The 15,537-nt window shown below is 37.6% G+C and overlaps 1 protein-coding gene across 8 annotated transcripts in view; it reads right to left on the bottom strand.

The window, feature by feature from the left end:
- Positions 1-226: 226 nt before the first annotated feature.
- The window catches only part of RBMS3 (RNA binding motif single stranded interacting protein 3), a 724,940-nt gene continuing 709,629 nt past the window's right edge, over positions 227-15,537 (bottom strand). For 4 of the 8 annotated variants that reach the window (XM_075052929.1, XM_075052943.1, XM_075052969.1 and 1 more), the window contains 3 exons: positions 11,115-11,195; positions 8,459-8,586; positions 227-4,590 (listed from right to left, as the gene is read on the bottom strand). In XM_075052929.1, coding sequence (XP_074909030.1) covers positions 4,584-4,590; positions 8,459-8,586; positions 11,115-11,195 — 216 coding nt within the window. In that variant the 3' untranslated portion in view covers positions 227-4,583. Of the gene's footprint in view, positions 4,591-8,454; positions 8,587-11,114; positions 11,196-15,537 lie in introns of those variants that run through there. The other 4 variants (XM_075052937.1, XM_075052977.1, XM_075052987.1 and 1 more) reach the window with 1 other exon arrangement.

The raw sequence follows: 15,537 nt of genomic DNA, 5'->3' as shown, positions 1-15,537 counted from the left end.
TTCATTACTTTAAGCACATTATCACTCTTTAGCATGACTCTTGCTATAGGTGGAGTTCAGTGAGTCTGCCTAAACCTGTTTTGCTCATGTCAACCTCAGCATTAAAATGAAGTGGCATGAGGAGCACCATCAAGCTTAAAATCATGAAGCATGGCGGTTTGTTAAACACTTAGTATCAGTCTCATCCTTCAGTACCATAAACAACATAATATAGATCCAAATACTATGACATATTAAAAATAAACTTTATTACAATGCAGGCTTCCTCAAATTTGCTGAGTTTTGGTACACATACATACATAAATAATACCCTTCATTTGATTTTTACTTGAGTAAAAATCCATTCGAATGCTTCAGCCCATTGCCCGTTGAAAGTTTAAGCCCTCACTTCTCTAATCACCAGCCTTTATCTTCCACAGTTGGGCATGCATCCATAGCAGAAGATGATACCACATGATGCAATTGCTCTCAAATATGCCTCATTCTGCATTACAGTGGATTTCTTGACCAACACAACCAAGGCAGTCTCTTGGTAAACAGAACTATACAAGTAAGCACAAGCTAAGGACATTTCAAGAGTCTGTTTCACTGGAAGGCAATAAGAGGACATTCACAATCTGAGGCCTGACTGTCACAGGTGAAAAGTGCTTACAAAACCAGCAGTAGAGCCAGATAGGAAGAAGAGTCCCTCAGCAATCTCACTGAGAACAGTGAGACTGTTCAGTGCCCTGATCTACACTCGGGTCAGCACCTGCAAATATAATATTCTCTTCAGGTCCACTGTATAGGGTTTTTTTCCCAATGTTAAGTGACGAGCCCAGGTATTCAGAATTTTCTAGCCATAATTCATATTTTTCTGACACCCCTTCTGTATTTATTTTTTAAGGTAAAAACAAAAATACCAAACCTGAACATCCAGATTTGACTATTTACAAGAATTCAGGTGTGATGGAAAGTACATACGCAGTTCAGCTTATGGATTTGATGTTACATCTAGGCCTCAGGGCCAGGCACCATTGCCTTAGACTTCTAGAGTTGTTTCTGCAACCTTTCAGGAACGCTCCTGATATTTAAAGCTAAATTGGTAAGACAGACATAGATATTGACTTTACAAATTCAGGTCTTCAAAAAAGAGAAAAAAAAAAAAGGAAAACAGAAACTCAAACAGATAATAATAACAATAAACCTTCCAAAAATTCTTATGAGTCAGAACATAAAGAAAATAAGTTTTAGATTGCAGAGGCCACCAAGTACTCCTGTCCTATGACAACGCCCATGCAGCAAGTGTGTTGCTCTTCCACTGTTCTCTTTTACCTCATCTTTAACTTTTACTTTTAAGTTTCTGAGCATTTTGTATGTTCCAAATAAGTTTTTTTCTTACCTTATGATCTATGACTGTTTATACTCAAGGCTCACATTGTTTATACTCATAGACTGTCAAGTACCGGTTCACTGCTTTTTTTTGGGATCAATAAGATGATCAATTGTATTTAAGGGATCCATTTTCTCTTCTTCCTCTACTTTGCTTTGTTTCTTTTGATTTCAACCACTGTTGAACGTTATGGCATGGAAAAAAAAGGGAACAATTCTAATACAGAATGCACTTGAAACACTTTAAAGTGACAGGCATCGTGGTATCACGTTGCCTGCCTGGCTTAATAAAAAAACACTGAGATTGTTTAACTTTGCTGAAAAAAATAAGAAAAATGTTTCTGAATGTATAAATAAAGCAGCAGAGTTCTGAATAGAAACAAGAAGGTACCTCAGCATATTCATCAGCCACATGGTAGCTACCTTGTAGCCTCATTGTTGATAGTAAATGAGACTTTTTGTGTGTCACATTAGAACGAACACAGAAACAAATGTGTTTATTTAATATTTAACTGACTTGTGCCCGGGGTTATCTCTATTTGTACAAAGAATTCAGAGACAGACAGAAAAAGAGTACGTGTAGAAAGGAAGAAAATAAGGCTAGCTCGATTTTTTTCCCCCATATGCCCTCCAAAGAAAGAGGGAGCCTTTATCTAAGGACAAAATTCAAGTTCCACTCTCAAAAAGCAACAAGTAATGAGACAGCATGTGAAACAGATTTTTCTTTTTTTTTTTTTTTGTTTGTTTCTTCTGAATCAAAAACATATTGTGGATGTTGTTCTTCTTTTACTTTGGCATCATCTGGTTTTCAGAAGTGTTGAATATCAACAACTACTCTGGAGAAAGAAGAAGTTTTACCACTTCTGAAAATCAGGCCCTCTTCCTATGGTGAAGAACCATGTGAACTTCCATTTCTCTCTTTTCTATGTTGCATATCTAGCAGCCATTTACTTGGGAAACCCCCTCCCCCCCACACTATGTTAAAAAATATGATCTTGTTTTATCAATTTAAAAAAATAATTGTGTTCTTTTCCCCAAAAAAGTCAGGTTAGGGAAACACAGGTCTCTTTTTAGAATTGGGCAGCTGAATCAGATTGATCCAATATATATGTTTTAATTTCATTACTTTTAATGGATACCCTGTCTCTAATGCACCACAATAAATGTGATGAAGCTTCCCCTCTCTTCTGGATGGAGGAAAGTTTAAAAATGTTTGGTTTAATTTTTACATATAGATCTATGTGTATGTATATATTTAAATGCTGCTTCTCTTCTGCCTCCTTAAGGAAAAAAATCATCTTTTGACTTGCTTCTCACCTTTTTTGTTTGTTTGTTTGTTTGGAAAACATAAGGGCCATAATCAAGATTTCTCTATGGAAAATAACTGTTATTCCTAAAACAGGTTTCAGTGGATTCAATTTAGTTAGTGTCCTTTTTTTGCCTAATCATACTAATTAGTGATTGTCAGCCCACATATTAAGACAACAGAGATCATAGCAGAGAAGAATAATTTTTGACTTCCTGCCTGCATGACAATACTAAGTAATTTTCAACATTTCTGCTTGTATGGGAGAGCTAAAATGAGAACAAAGATCAAGTTTGCTTTCTCTTGCATCTATCTGGCAATTCAAATGCATCACTGAAAAACAAACACAGAATTAAGGTGGCTATGCATGCTGGACGATGACAAAGACTGAGGTGAAGAAATGAATCTGCGGTATGTTGGAATTCAGAAGGAAGACTGTTGTATCAGTAGAAATACCAAAGATCAGGCAATTTAACAGAAAAACTCATCAAAATTAAAGTCCACCTGGACAGATTAGTTGGTAACCCACTCCCCCTTGCTTTGGGATGTTCTCCAAAGCACACCATCAACAAGCTTCTAACACCAACTATTCCGAAATTTCCACTATAAACATATGCAGTATGTAAAACACCAGTGGAAGATAGTTTAAACAAACAAGAAAGTAAGAACTGGTCCGGCCATGTAGGTCAAATAAAGATAAAAAAAGAAAAAAACCTCTATCTTCTGGACTGCGTTAGGGTGTCACTTCATCTTTGGTATAAAATAGGCCATCCATAGGCTGCATTTGTTCACAACTAGGAAAGACTACAGAAATTGTCAACAATTTCTTCTATCTATTGCTTTTTTTGCACTTTTTTGACCATAAGCTCCTATCTACTTAAGTTTTTTTTTAATGCTCTTAAGCTAGGTTTTTGCAATGTGACAAGCAAAGCAGACTAAAAACTTCTTAAAGCTCATAAAAAAGACTGCAGATAAAAAGCACTAATGCTTTTGCTAGCGATCACGCTTTGTAAATAAAAAAATCTGCATTCTGCAAGAAAAAAACCCTGCATTCTCTATAATGCAGCAAGTTTTTTTCTCAATTCAATAACTTTACTGTAAAATGCTTTAGCCTTCTAGAATTTTTTTCTGTCAACACTTAAGACAAAGTTCATAAAAGTCCCAGCATTTTTCCAATCCTTTCAGTTGCCACAGTTCCTTTATCATCAATTTTTCTTCAAAAGAAGAAAATCATTTTCTTTTAAACTGTACAGTTTATTTTTTGTTCACCCCAAAAACTCAGTCTATTAAACTTCTGCACCAGCACCGGTGTGAGCAGTTTCAATTCATTCTCGGGTTTTCTAACAAGACGTTGACAGCTTGCCTTGAGAGCCTTTGACGTCCTTAAAATTAAGGCAATTAAGATTCAAGATAAACCTTACCTAAACATTTCTTTAAAAAAAAAAACCAACAAAAACCACAAAAAACACTCTAGATTTAAAACAAGAAGAAAAATAAAATGAGAGAAAAAGAGTAGCTTAATTTTTGAGGAAGACAATTGGTTTTCATCGCAACTTGCTCCCTCTTGACATCATCAGTTTTTCTGTTAAAAAAAAAAAAAAAATCTAGCTACACCTCCAGGTAAATTCTGAATTCAAATGTTCGTCCAGATGAAATGTCAACCCAGTGTTTTTCCTCTGGGTTTTTCCTTTAGTTAAAAAAAAAAAAAATATAGCAAAAATAAAATTGTCAGACTACATGACGGAACCATTTGCACAGCACATAAAAACACTGTTTTGTTTTTGTTGGGAAAGGTAGAAAAAAAAAGCATTCATTTGACGCCTGTGCAAACTGGAAGCCAACTTCTTGTTCAGTGAAGTTTCTCCATTCAAGGCAAAGATTTCAGACCGACATTCTTCAGTCCTGTTTATTGTCTGTAAAAACAATTGAATTAAAGTGGTCATTAAGTCAAAACAACTTTGAAATAGGCTCCTCTCCTTTTTTTTCCACCCAATTCCCTTTAAAAGTTATCCAAGCTAAACTAAATTTGCAGCTGTTCAAATATGATACCACCACTAAGCTGAAAATAGTCAGGCAGAAATAGGGAACTCCTGCTTTTGGGATGTTAACACATCCTAAGCAGATGAATTTACTCTTGTTAATGCTATGCTTAATGGCCAGTCTACCTACACTGAAATGAGATGAATACGTGGCTTAACACTGTGTAAATATTTCAAGAGTAATACCATAAGAGAGCGAATATTTTCATAATAATAAGTGGCACTCTTTATTTTGGATACTAATAATAAAACTAAGGATAAAATTGCAATAAAAGGATACATCCAATTTGCTAAAACCAACACATTTTCTGATGGCAAGAACAGTTAGACTGTGGAGCAGTCTGCTTAATGAGCCAGTTATGGCTAACTTAGTAGAAACATTCAAGATAATATTTAATAGAAAAATATAATTTTTGATCATATAGTGTCAAATCTTTTTACATTTAGCACAGAGAATAAGCTAAACTATCAACCTTTTTCTTAGAGAAGATAACTCTCATTTTGTATTTTTGAGGTTTCATGTCATTTAAAGATATGTCACATCAAACTTACCTTAGCAAGACTGTATGAGATCTTTGGGGAGTTGCAGAATCTACATAAAAACGCTGTTTTCATGTCTAGGGCTATCAGTAAGGGTTAGCTATTGCTTTTCCTACAGTCCTCAAAACTTGCATGGAAAAAATCCTTTTCCAGATGAAGTTCAACACAAGAATATCCAGCACCTTTGCTTTTGCAAGCATTAACACATGTGCCTTGCTTAGTTTAAAATTAATTTTAATATTAGGAGTTAAATTGTGAAGAATGTTGATGACATAACATTTGCCACAGAACTATTTCTCTGGGATGGTAAACATAAAACTAACTGCAATTTTAAGTATTAAATTTACCAAACGACTTTTTCATTGCATGAAGCCTGAAAATTAATATTTTGAATGTAACAACAGATTTATGTGGAAAGCAAGAATTAATTATTTTCTTAGGGTTTTCTATGCATAACTTCTGGTAGGAGTACTCAAGCTGAATGCTCACCTTGTTCAGTTTTACTGCCCCTCTGGCTCGAGTGGCCACCATATGTATGAAAGACCAATTCCACTGAAGGGTCACAGCACACACTCTCTAATCTAACCTGGCATTGACTTTGCCCACAAAAGGTTCCAGAAAAATGTAATTCTTTCCACATTTAAAATCAGAGTATGTTGTCCAGCAGAGTTTTGCTTAGAGGTAACAGACTACACTTTTCAGGGGGAAGGATCTCCATTTATCTGCACTTCATAAAATTCACACTTTTATGTGCAAAACTAAAGATTTACAAGGAAAAAAGGGAGTTTGGGTCTAAAATAATTAAGGTGATTTCCTCATAGAGTTGAGTCCTCTGTTCAGAAACCAAGGGCTGTTTCTCCTATATTGCTACACAATAGGTAGCCAGGTTTTGACATGAAGTTATCATTTCTGAACATCTAGAGGTGGGATCCTCAAGTACAGCAGCCAGAATATTAAATAAAGAACATGTATGCTTATTTAAAAAGTGGAACTCAAATTTTAAGTCTTGTGGTTTATTTTTACTTACAAAGAGAGTACAGTCCTTATACCACCCAGTTCATTCTGAGTACATTGCCTCTCCTTTGTTGCCTGCAATTTCATGACTGTTGCAAGGAAAAGAAATATAATGAAATATACTCTTATAACTTTTCTCCTGAGTGGTCAGCTCCTATGAAATAATTTTATAGTGTCTGCCTTTGCCTATATCTGACAAAATCATTGTCTGGTCATGTTAATTACTTCCTCTCATCTCGCTTTGAAAACAGCTGTTGTATATTGGGCATGATGCTTGCTATTAATAAATACGCCCTTTGAAGAGCAGATTAATAAAACTATATTTTAATTACAAAATAACTTCACTTGGTTTTATATTAAAGGTTACTGAGATATTCCGGCAGAAGTTCTTTTTTTAAGACAGAGATTGTGTATATTTTGGTTTGTTTCTACAGCTTCCCACACTTTGCATTTCTGTCCACAACTGGCAGATATAAATAGAGGGCACATTTCAGAAAAAAATACTGAAAATAATCATAATAAAAAATCTGTAGTGGATCTGCCAGTGTGATTAAAAAAGAAAGAAATTCCTCTGAATATAAATGCCAGTGCCATTAGAAGTGTATCCATCATTGCAAAAAGGCAGTAGCTGACAAGGAAAGATGAGGGATCTCATTCTCAGAGAAGGTAGGAATTTACCACACTGGCAAGAAACACAGCACCAATTTCAATAAAGAATTGCAATGTAGTTTCCTCCTATGTGGGAAAAATGCCAGAATCCGCTGATCACAGCTACTTTATAAGTGTTTCTGAGCCTAAGTCCTCCTGCTTTGAGACTTAAGCGAAAGGGAACTGGAACACAGGAATGGTCAGATCAAACCCCTACAGAACAGAGTCATCAAAACAAGCCAACAGGATGGGATGGTCACATATATTTCTCTCTTTGCCCATTATATTCTGTAAGTATTTTGCCATCATTTATTTACAGGTGCTAGAGAAACTGATACCTAGAAGGGATGCACATGCATAGACTGTGGCTCCAGTTGGGTGCATCGACAAAAAGCTTGTGATCAATTGCTTTTGTAATATGTACATATAGACAAATATTGGCATGATGTAATAAATAATGAGGTCTTACGTTTTATGGCGGTCAAAAAGGGACATTGTGTGATCTGTAACCATTTGTTACTCATATGTTAGACAAATAAATGCATCTTCCACTTCCAGAGGTCAAAGATGAAGTATAGCAATTGACAGATTGGTATAATTCTAATCTTTCCTATACCAGCACGTATCTTATGCCTCTATAACTACTATGTCATCATGCATTGACTGACATATCTAACATATTTCTTGTCTGGCTATTTGTCTGCTTCCTTCCCCAAGATAAAAAATGTGTAATCCTCTTTTCACAGTGATGTGGGTGTTCAATATACATGTATTAATAAAGCATTCGGTTTGGGCTACTTCCTAGAATCTGCCAACATTGATCAGTCCCAATGAGTACCCTGTCACTAAGTAACTTTCCCTTTGTGAGGACTAGTTTTAATGTCGCAGAGAGGAATGTTTTGAGGACTATTGTGAAGATGAAGGGACTCTAGGAGTTCTAGATCCAGCTGTCAGTGTATAAATATTGAATTTTCCAAGGTATTCCATAGGAAGCAAAGAAAGGGAGCAGAGGACAGGGGAAAGACAGAGCAGTGCTTCTCTCCATCCCTTTCTTATCCCTTCTTCCATTTCCAGTTCTTGCCCACTCAGTGTCTGCATGGCACCAGTTTTACATAGTTACAAATACCAACTTGGGGCAATTTATAGTGCTTCATTAGCTACACTTTCGAAAGAAGCCTTTACATGTGTACTGTGCCAATACTTTCACCACTGCAAAATTTAAGCCCTCTTTTTAACCTCTGATGCCAGATGCTGCTTTAGCCTAGCGTGATGATTGTTAACACAGTTGTTGAGATCCTTCTGAGTCCACAAAAGCAGCAGACAGTTAGAGATCATATCTTCGCAGGCATGAACTCAAGGACATTTTGCAAAGGTGAGGCCATCAGCCAAAACCTTTTGCTAATTACACTGCTATATATCCAGAATTCATCTGAACTTAACGAAGCTCCTCAGAATTCATATTGCTGAAATGGGGAGTAGAATTTGGCCCGCTATAATCAAGAAACAAAATCTTCTGGTTACAAAATGTATGCCTACTTACTTAGACTGTTGGTAAGAATATGCAGGCGCATGTTCACTGGATGTTTCCACTGTCATCTGTTGCTGTTGACCACTGGCTTCCTGTGATGAAGATGCTACTGTCTGTGGAGAAGTATCAGCAACAACACCCTAGGGAATCAAATGAGAACATGAAAAAATTACTAATTTTACTCACTGCAGTGAATTACATAAAAGAGCTCAGCACCAGCTCACCATTCCTGTATTTCTCTAGAGGTCAAGAGAGTTTGAGATAGCAGAACCACATGCTAACACAACAAACTCCATCAGTTTTAGAGAGCTAATCCAGCAACAAGAAGCTTCCTTAGCATACCAGCTCCTGTAGTACTTTGCTCTCACAGGCTGCAGTGGAAAACACCTCCACCTTTGAGGGCAGTTCCCTGCCCATTCAAAGCCAGAGGCAAAACTTCTGACTTCAGTGGAGTCTGGATTTTACCTTTTGTCTTTTTTACAACATATGTATGGCTCTTCTGATTTTCACTTACCTACCCCAACTTCACAGAGAATTCACACTTATTTTGTTTGATTTGCAATGTGTTAAAGGCAGAATCTAGGCCCACTGCTCTCTGGTTTAGCACACATTCAGCAGAATTTTAGCTGCCTCAGAAAAATACTGTACTCCTCTACACACTGCTTCCCTTCAAAAATAAATTTACTTCACACTAAAGACTTTTATCTTTTAAGTCAAAGCTCCAATGAAGTTTTATTTATACGTTTGCAAAAAAGATAACACAGAAAAGATACGTATGAATTTAACATTATGCACTATTTCTTATCCTATTTAGACAGGCTGAATAATATTATTTTTAAGTGCTCTTGTACGCTTTCAAAGCAAGCTTTATTTTCTTTCCTTTACTTTCATGCTTGGTGTGTTGGTCACATGAGTAACACTAGCAGGTCTCTTCAGGGAACATGCTTTACTACTGTATTGCACACAACAGAGCCAGAAGAGGGAGCACAAAGCACTTGCTTTGTTTTTATTTGAGTCCTGTGTAAACAACAGGTAGTTTATTTGAAATTGTCTGTTAAAAATACCAGTTTCATTTTTCAGAAATGCTTCATATCTATTGCTTAACAGAGTGTCAGTATTATCTTTTTCTGTCTACTTCCTTATCTTTTTCCTTCTGCTTTTGTCCATCTCATCTTGAGATTTTAAGCTCTCTGGGGCAGAGACTGTGTTTTTTGATCTCTGCTTGTGAAGCATCTAGCATAGTAGAGTCCTGGTTCATGATGCTACATGAATACAGATAAACATTAACAATAATCATCATCACTGGATCGGAGCAAGACAGGCTATATATTCAGATAATATTTTGATTATTCTAGTAGATAATTATGGCATCATGTCACTTTAGCAGGCATGAATATACCAGTGGGTGATGGGGAGGAGGGCTCAGGAAGAATTAACTTAATTTCTTATTCACACTGGTCAGCACAGTATGCAGCCAGTAGTGCTGTATGAGCCACCCTCCATCCCACCATCTCCTTTTAATTCAGATTTGTATCTGCCCAGTTTAATACCTAAGAATGGCAACTGAATAGAGGCACCCATGGCCCGTTTGTAAACAAACAAGGTTTAGGGCAAAATTATCCCGAGGCAAAAAAAGACTAAAACATGACCAGCTCAGTATGACAGAACAGTAGCAGCCTTTCCTGTGGGACCTCATTTGGGAATCTCAGTAATTGCAAAGAACTGGCAGAACCAGGAAAACTTGACTGCTGGTGGAGCCATGCCAACAGTACCACTAACTCAGCATCCTCAAAGCACAGAGTAGTAATAGCACAAACTCCAAAGTCCACATAGCCGAAGACAGAAGTACAGAGACCCTGGCACTCCTCACATTACCCCAGCATAGGGGAGAAGTCATTAATAAAAGAGGGTAGCACCAAAGAGAAGCACACAGGTAAGAGGATGCCAAAGCTCCCTCCTCTCGCTGTGCTCAGTGGCCCTTATGAAGCTTCACAGAAGTGGAGGCCAAGCTGACGCTCTCCCGGCAGCTTGTGGTCTACAGGGTTGAGTAAATACTTACTCATTAGACTGTCATCAGCATGACTCAGCCCCAAGGAGGGAGGGAGCGAATCCTTCCTCAAGGATGAAAAGCACTCAGTCAGTGCAGCATCCTCCACGTCTGTATATACAAGAGGAAGGTTTCCATTGCTCAGTCACTTTTTCTGGTGGCTAAATGTTTCAGCAATTACCTAAACTTGCTAAGGACCGCAGCAAACCCTCTTGCAACCTTCTCTTCTTGGAATCTCTTTTGGGTTCGTGGTCTGCCTGCTGGGTTTGTTTTCCTGCCTCTTCCCATCTCCCTCCCAAGTACATGGGGAAAAAATAGTCATAATCACTGATGTTTTATTCCATGTCCTGCTGTACAAAAAAAAAAAAAAGCAAAACAAGAGCCCTTGCAAATAATTAAAAAAAAAGGGGGGGGGGGGGGTGGTGAGGAGCAGAAAAAACAAGGAGAAAGAAAAGAAAAAGAGAAAGAAATGCGCAGTCCTAATTTTAAAAGCTGGAAGCTTCCAGCCACCATTCCATAAAGTAACTTTAGGCCCCTTTCAAACAACAGGTGCAAAGAGGCATAATAGATAAGAGTTCTGCTACCCCTTCACTCTACTTTCATGGATGGAGATAAACTTACTTCAATAGGGACAGCTGTTGGAGGCACAGGAGTGTACTGGGGAATGTAGGTCCCTTGCATAGGTGCAGCAGCAGTCATGTACTAGAACAAATCAAAGGCAAATGAACATTAGAAAACCACAGTCAAGATGCGTAAAACCATATTAGAAGCATGACGCTGTTTCAATTTCCTGTTCAGAATTCTTTGGTTAGTGTATAGCTTATTATTTCTTTTAATTAAGGATTTTAGGCAATGGTAGGAATTACCTAGCTATTAAAAAATCATAATCTTGAACTTCAAAGTCAGGTCATATCTGAATATATGCAATAGCAAACATCTTGCTGATAGATTCAGACTGTTCACATGGCTTCTGAAATTGAGAGACTCCTACTTCCTTAAAAACCAGTAGAGACACAATAGCAGCATATATATAGTAGTTACAGATACAAAAACAGTCTAAACAATCTTTTGAAGTCTTATTGATCTTATCTAATGACACATACAAAAAATGAAGCATGAAATTTGACAGCTTTATTCCAGTCTATATTTAACCCTATCAACAACAGCAGTTGAGTTTACAGGGATACAAAGCTGCAGGGAGGTGCAATCCAAGACGGGAAAAATAAAGGAAGAGGAAGATGTATCTGGGAGTTTCTCCTTTTGTACACAAAATCCCTAGTTAATTCTCATGGCCTATTCTTAATATCCAGGGATCTTTTCTATGCATTTTGAAACTTCTGCAAATTATTATTATAGCAACACTTTGTATTAGTTTCTCTAAAATACTGTCTCTCCCAAGCACTACAAGACAATCTTTTTTAAAATTCAGGAATGCATGTGGATTTTACTATTGGTATGGCACTTATGTCTTTATATACAGCACTTCTTAAAAAGCTCTTGAACTGATGCAACAGATATTGTTCAAACCTTCAAATAAAGTATCAATATTAAGTCATCAGATCTATACGTACTTTTCTTTCTACAATCCAGTCCTAACTGCATGTCTTCACTGACAAGAATCTCAGAATGTGCCCAATCCCACAACTACTGACTGTGTGACACTTCCACTACATGTTATCTTCAAAGACACACCGAAGATCTGAATCAGCCCAGAATGTATTTGATGAATTTTAAAATGAGTTAAATATAGCTTTGCTTCCTGGCAGAGCTAGGAAGTGCTTGCAAGATTTTATTCTGCTGTTTATAGTAAAATTTACATTTAAAGCACTCTCTCACCTCAATTCTAAACTGACTGGATGGTTTGATATGCCTGTCACAAACATGCATTATGAAATTGCATAGTGGGGTGCAGAGTCTGCAGCAATGCTGGAGAAAGGCCTTAGGGAATGAGAATGGCATATTTAAGAATCCCACAGCTAAATTCTGAAGTCTTCATTAAAGTAGAAGAAAAAAAATTACTTAAATGAAATTGTTTTCTATAGAAAAAAAAATCAGTGAGGAACATACGTGACATAGAATGTATACTTGCAATATGAGTAATGCATTCTGTTGAAAACCATTACAATATTTTTGCTAAAATGTACAGTGTTTTCCTTAACTTGAGCAAAGAGACAGGACTGTCCCCAGTGTCTGTGTGCCTGTATCAGGCCATGTTTTTCTGCAGCTCCTTTTCCTTGTTCTTCAGAAAGAGAATTGAATTCAATAGTTTTTTTATGAATGCTAACCCACCAAAGACATTAGGCCAACTATCCCTATTGTACTCAGTACAGTTGGGCTATTCTCCTGCCTTACGGATTAGGAGCTAATGAGAATGTTACAGCAGGGTGTTCCAGAGCTGCTTCCGCTTCATTCATTCTGCTTTGTAATGTTGCCGTCACATGTTGGGACGACATCTGCTGGGTAGCATTGTTCTAAATGTGTCAATATTTAACATTAACCTGAAGCACTCATTCTTCTAGTTCTGCAAAGACCTACGAGGGTTTTAAACACCTATGCAGGCTAGCTTCACTTGGACAAATATATACAGATTTTAATTAAAAGCATTAATTTAAAGAATAAAGTGGCTTCATTCAGCTTGGACTTCCTCCAAGTTCTTCCCTGAACTCAGCAGAAGATCAACGCTCAGACTCTTATAAGACACCGTTGTCCGCCATTCTCTTACCTTACAAAAAAACACAAATGAGTTTTAATACACAAATATCACATTATTCAACTGTCTTTTAATTCAGACCACTCCACTTTTTACAAAATCCTTTGGCATTGAGTTCTGTAGCACAATTGAAACTGTCTGGGAATTAATTGGTGCCTTTCTTTGCTGACTACGTAAGCACTGCTCTCGTGCAGTTTCTTAGCTCTATTGTTACTGTTTTCCTCTTGAGGCAGATCATGATCTTACTTGTCAGAGTACTTCACGTTGCTTCCTTCACTGCTACGCAATCTCTAGGGGAAACTGTTCTGTTGACTTGAGTGTGACTGGTGGCCCGGGCTAACCCTTGCTTGCCCTGGTCTTTCCAGACACTCACACCTCCCCATACTTTCCCAGTTTAATTTTTTTTTGCAAGAATTTTAACTGAATTCAGCCAAACATCAGGTGATTTACAGTGCTGGAGACCAAAGCTGTCTAGTTACTTTCCAGATTCCCTGAAGAACTGTAGGAATGTGACTTCTCCCCTGTATGTAACATATTCTGCTTGTCTATACGTCCACCATAATGGTGGTTCAACTTTTTGGTTAAATCATTTAGAGCTCTACAATTGAAACAAATGATGTGAGCCAAATTAGTTCCACTAATGGCATAAATGAAGTCACAGTTTTTGTGGCAAAGAATTTGGTCCTAGTAGAAGTTAGCCAAGGCTCAATCCTACAGAGTACTACTGCTTAACTATTGGGCCTTGACCACACAGCAGCAGGCTGGTCTGTATTACAGGTACACACATTGTGCCCTTCAGTGGAATATCCAAACATATTTAATATACTCATCTTTATGAATGTAAAGATACCCTCATCATTTCAGACAAGAGTAACCAGGTCAACAATTAAACAAGTTATCAGGGCTTGGAACTGACTCTCAGTCTCCAGACTCTCACGTAAGGATCCATTGAGGCTTCTGTAAAAAACTTTATAAAACTATAAGACAACTAGGGCTTAGTCCTCAGAGATACACAATTGGACTTAAGTATCTAAAGTCCCCTCACATGCACAGGGAGTCCCAGCTGAGACCACATGAATTCAGGAGTGTCTGTCCTGCTGGATCAGTTTTCACCATGGGAAGCCTAGTGCTGAGAAGCTGCTTTAGTTTACTTTACTAACAGTATAATGAAAAAGGAGGACAGATTAATTTTTGTTATAACTGACATTAGCTCAAGCAAGTTCGCATGTATTTCTTTCCTTTATGAACTACATAATCCTACCTCTCTGATCTCACAGGATAAATACATTGAAGATTACATAGTGCTAAGGCACAACGTCAGTGTCAATACTTAACATCAATGGCATTGGATAATGCAAAAGTTGAATATCTTGTCATGGATATTCACAGATGGTTGTTAGCAGAAAGCTTCCTGAACACTGCTTTTCAGTAGCTTCCATACCCAGCACACACTGAGCCCATTGGAGTCTATGCCTCTCCCTGGATCCCCCAGACACTTTACCTAGCTATTCTGTAAAACAGTGTGCGTTGGATGTGTTGGAGTAAGTGCTGCCCGTGCTGGGAGGTGGAAAAGAGCTTCAGAAAGAATTGTGAGATTCAGAAGAAAAGTTAAACATTTTATATCTGCTGTGGTTAGGACCACCCAGGATGAAGATTCTGCTCTAAGGACATCCCTTAGCTGAGGGACTCAGTAGTGATGCAACTCCATGGGGACCACAGGTCCTGTAGATGTACATAGTCTGCACATGGCTTCCCACCTATCTAAGGAAACTAATGTAACTTGGAAGTAGGCAGATGGCAAAGACAGACGTTTCTGTCAGAAGACCATCACTGACATTTATTTTCTCCATGAACCACACTCACTAAAGTTCCTTATCCACATGTACATGTGAGAGACAGCATGACTTACATGCTCAGCTTAGCAGTACCCAGCCAATTCCACTAAATATTAGTATTGCAAGCACTGAAATGAGAGAATCTGAAAAATCCAAATCCATTCTTTCTTTGCCATATGTTTCCATCAAGATTAAAGATTCTTGAGCTGTAATGTGATCGGCCATTCAACAAAGTATGTGCAAGGCAGAAGAAAACACTGTTCATTCTTGTACAACTGTACAGGCTTTGTGGGTCTAAAAGTAGAAGCTGCTTATTTCTGACAGTAAAATGAATAGTGACTCTACAGGCAGACATGATGGATCTGGAAGGTATAAGGGAGCTTTTTTGGCACTCTGAACCTTTAAAAGCTGGTAATTTCTACTACAGAAAAAAAAAAAGAGACATTGCTGGTGGCACCATGCTCTTAATTTGTTTGTAAACTATTATTTTCTTTATACA

Source organism: Buteo buteo, chromosome 2, assembly GCF_964188355.1.
Source record: "Buteo buteo chromosome 2, bButBut1.hap1.1, whole genome shotgun sequence".
NCBI classification, from domain to species: Eukaryota; Metazoa; Chordata; class Aves; order Accipitriformes; family Accipitridae; genus Buteo; species Buteo buteo.
The sequence above is the reverse complement of the archived record's forward strand: the minus strand, read 5'-3'. Positions and strand labels throughout refer to the sequence as shown.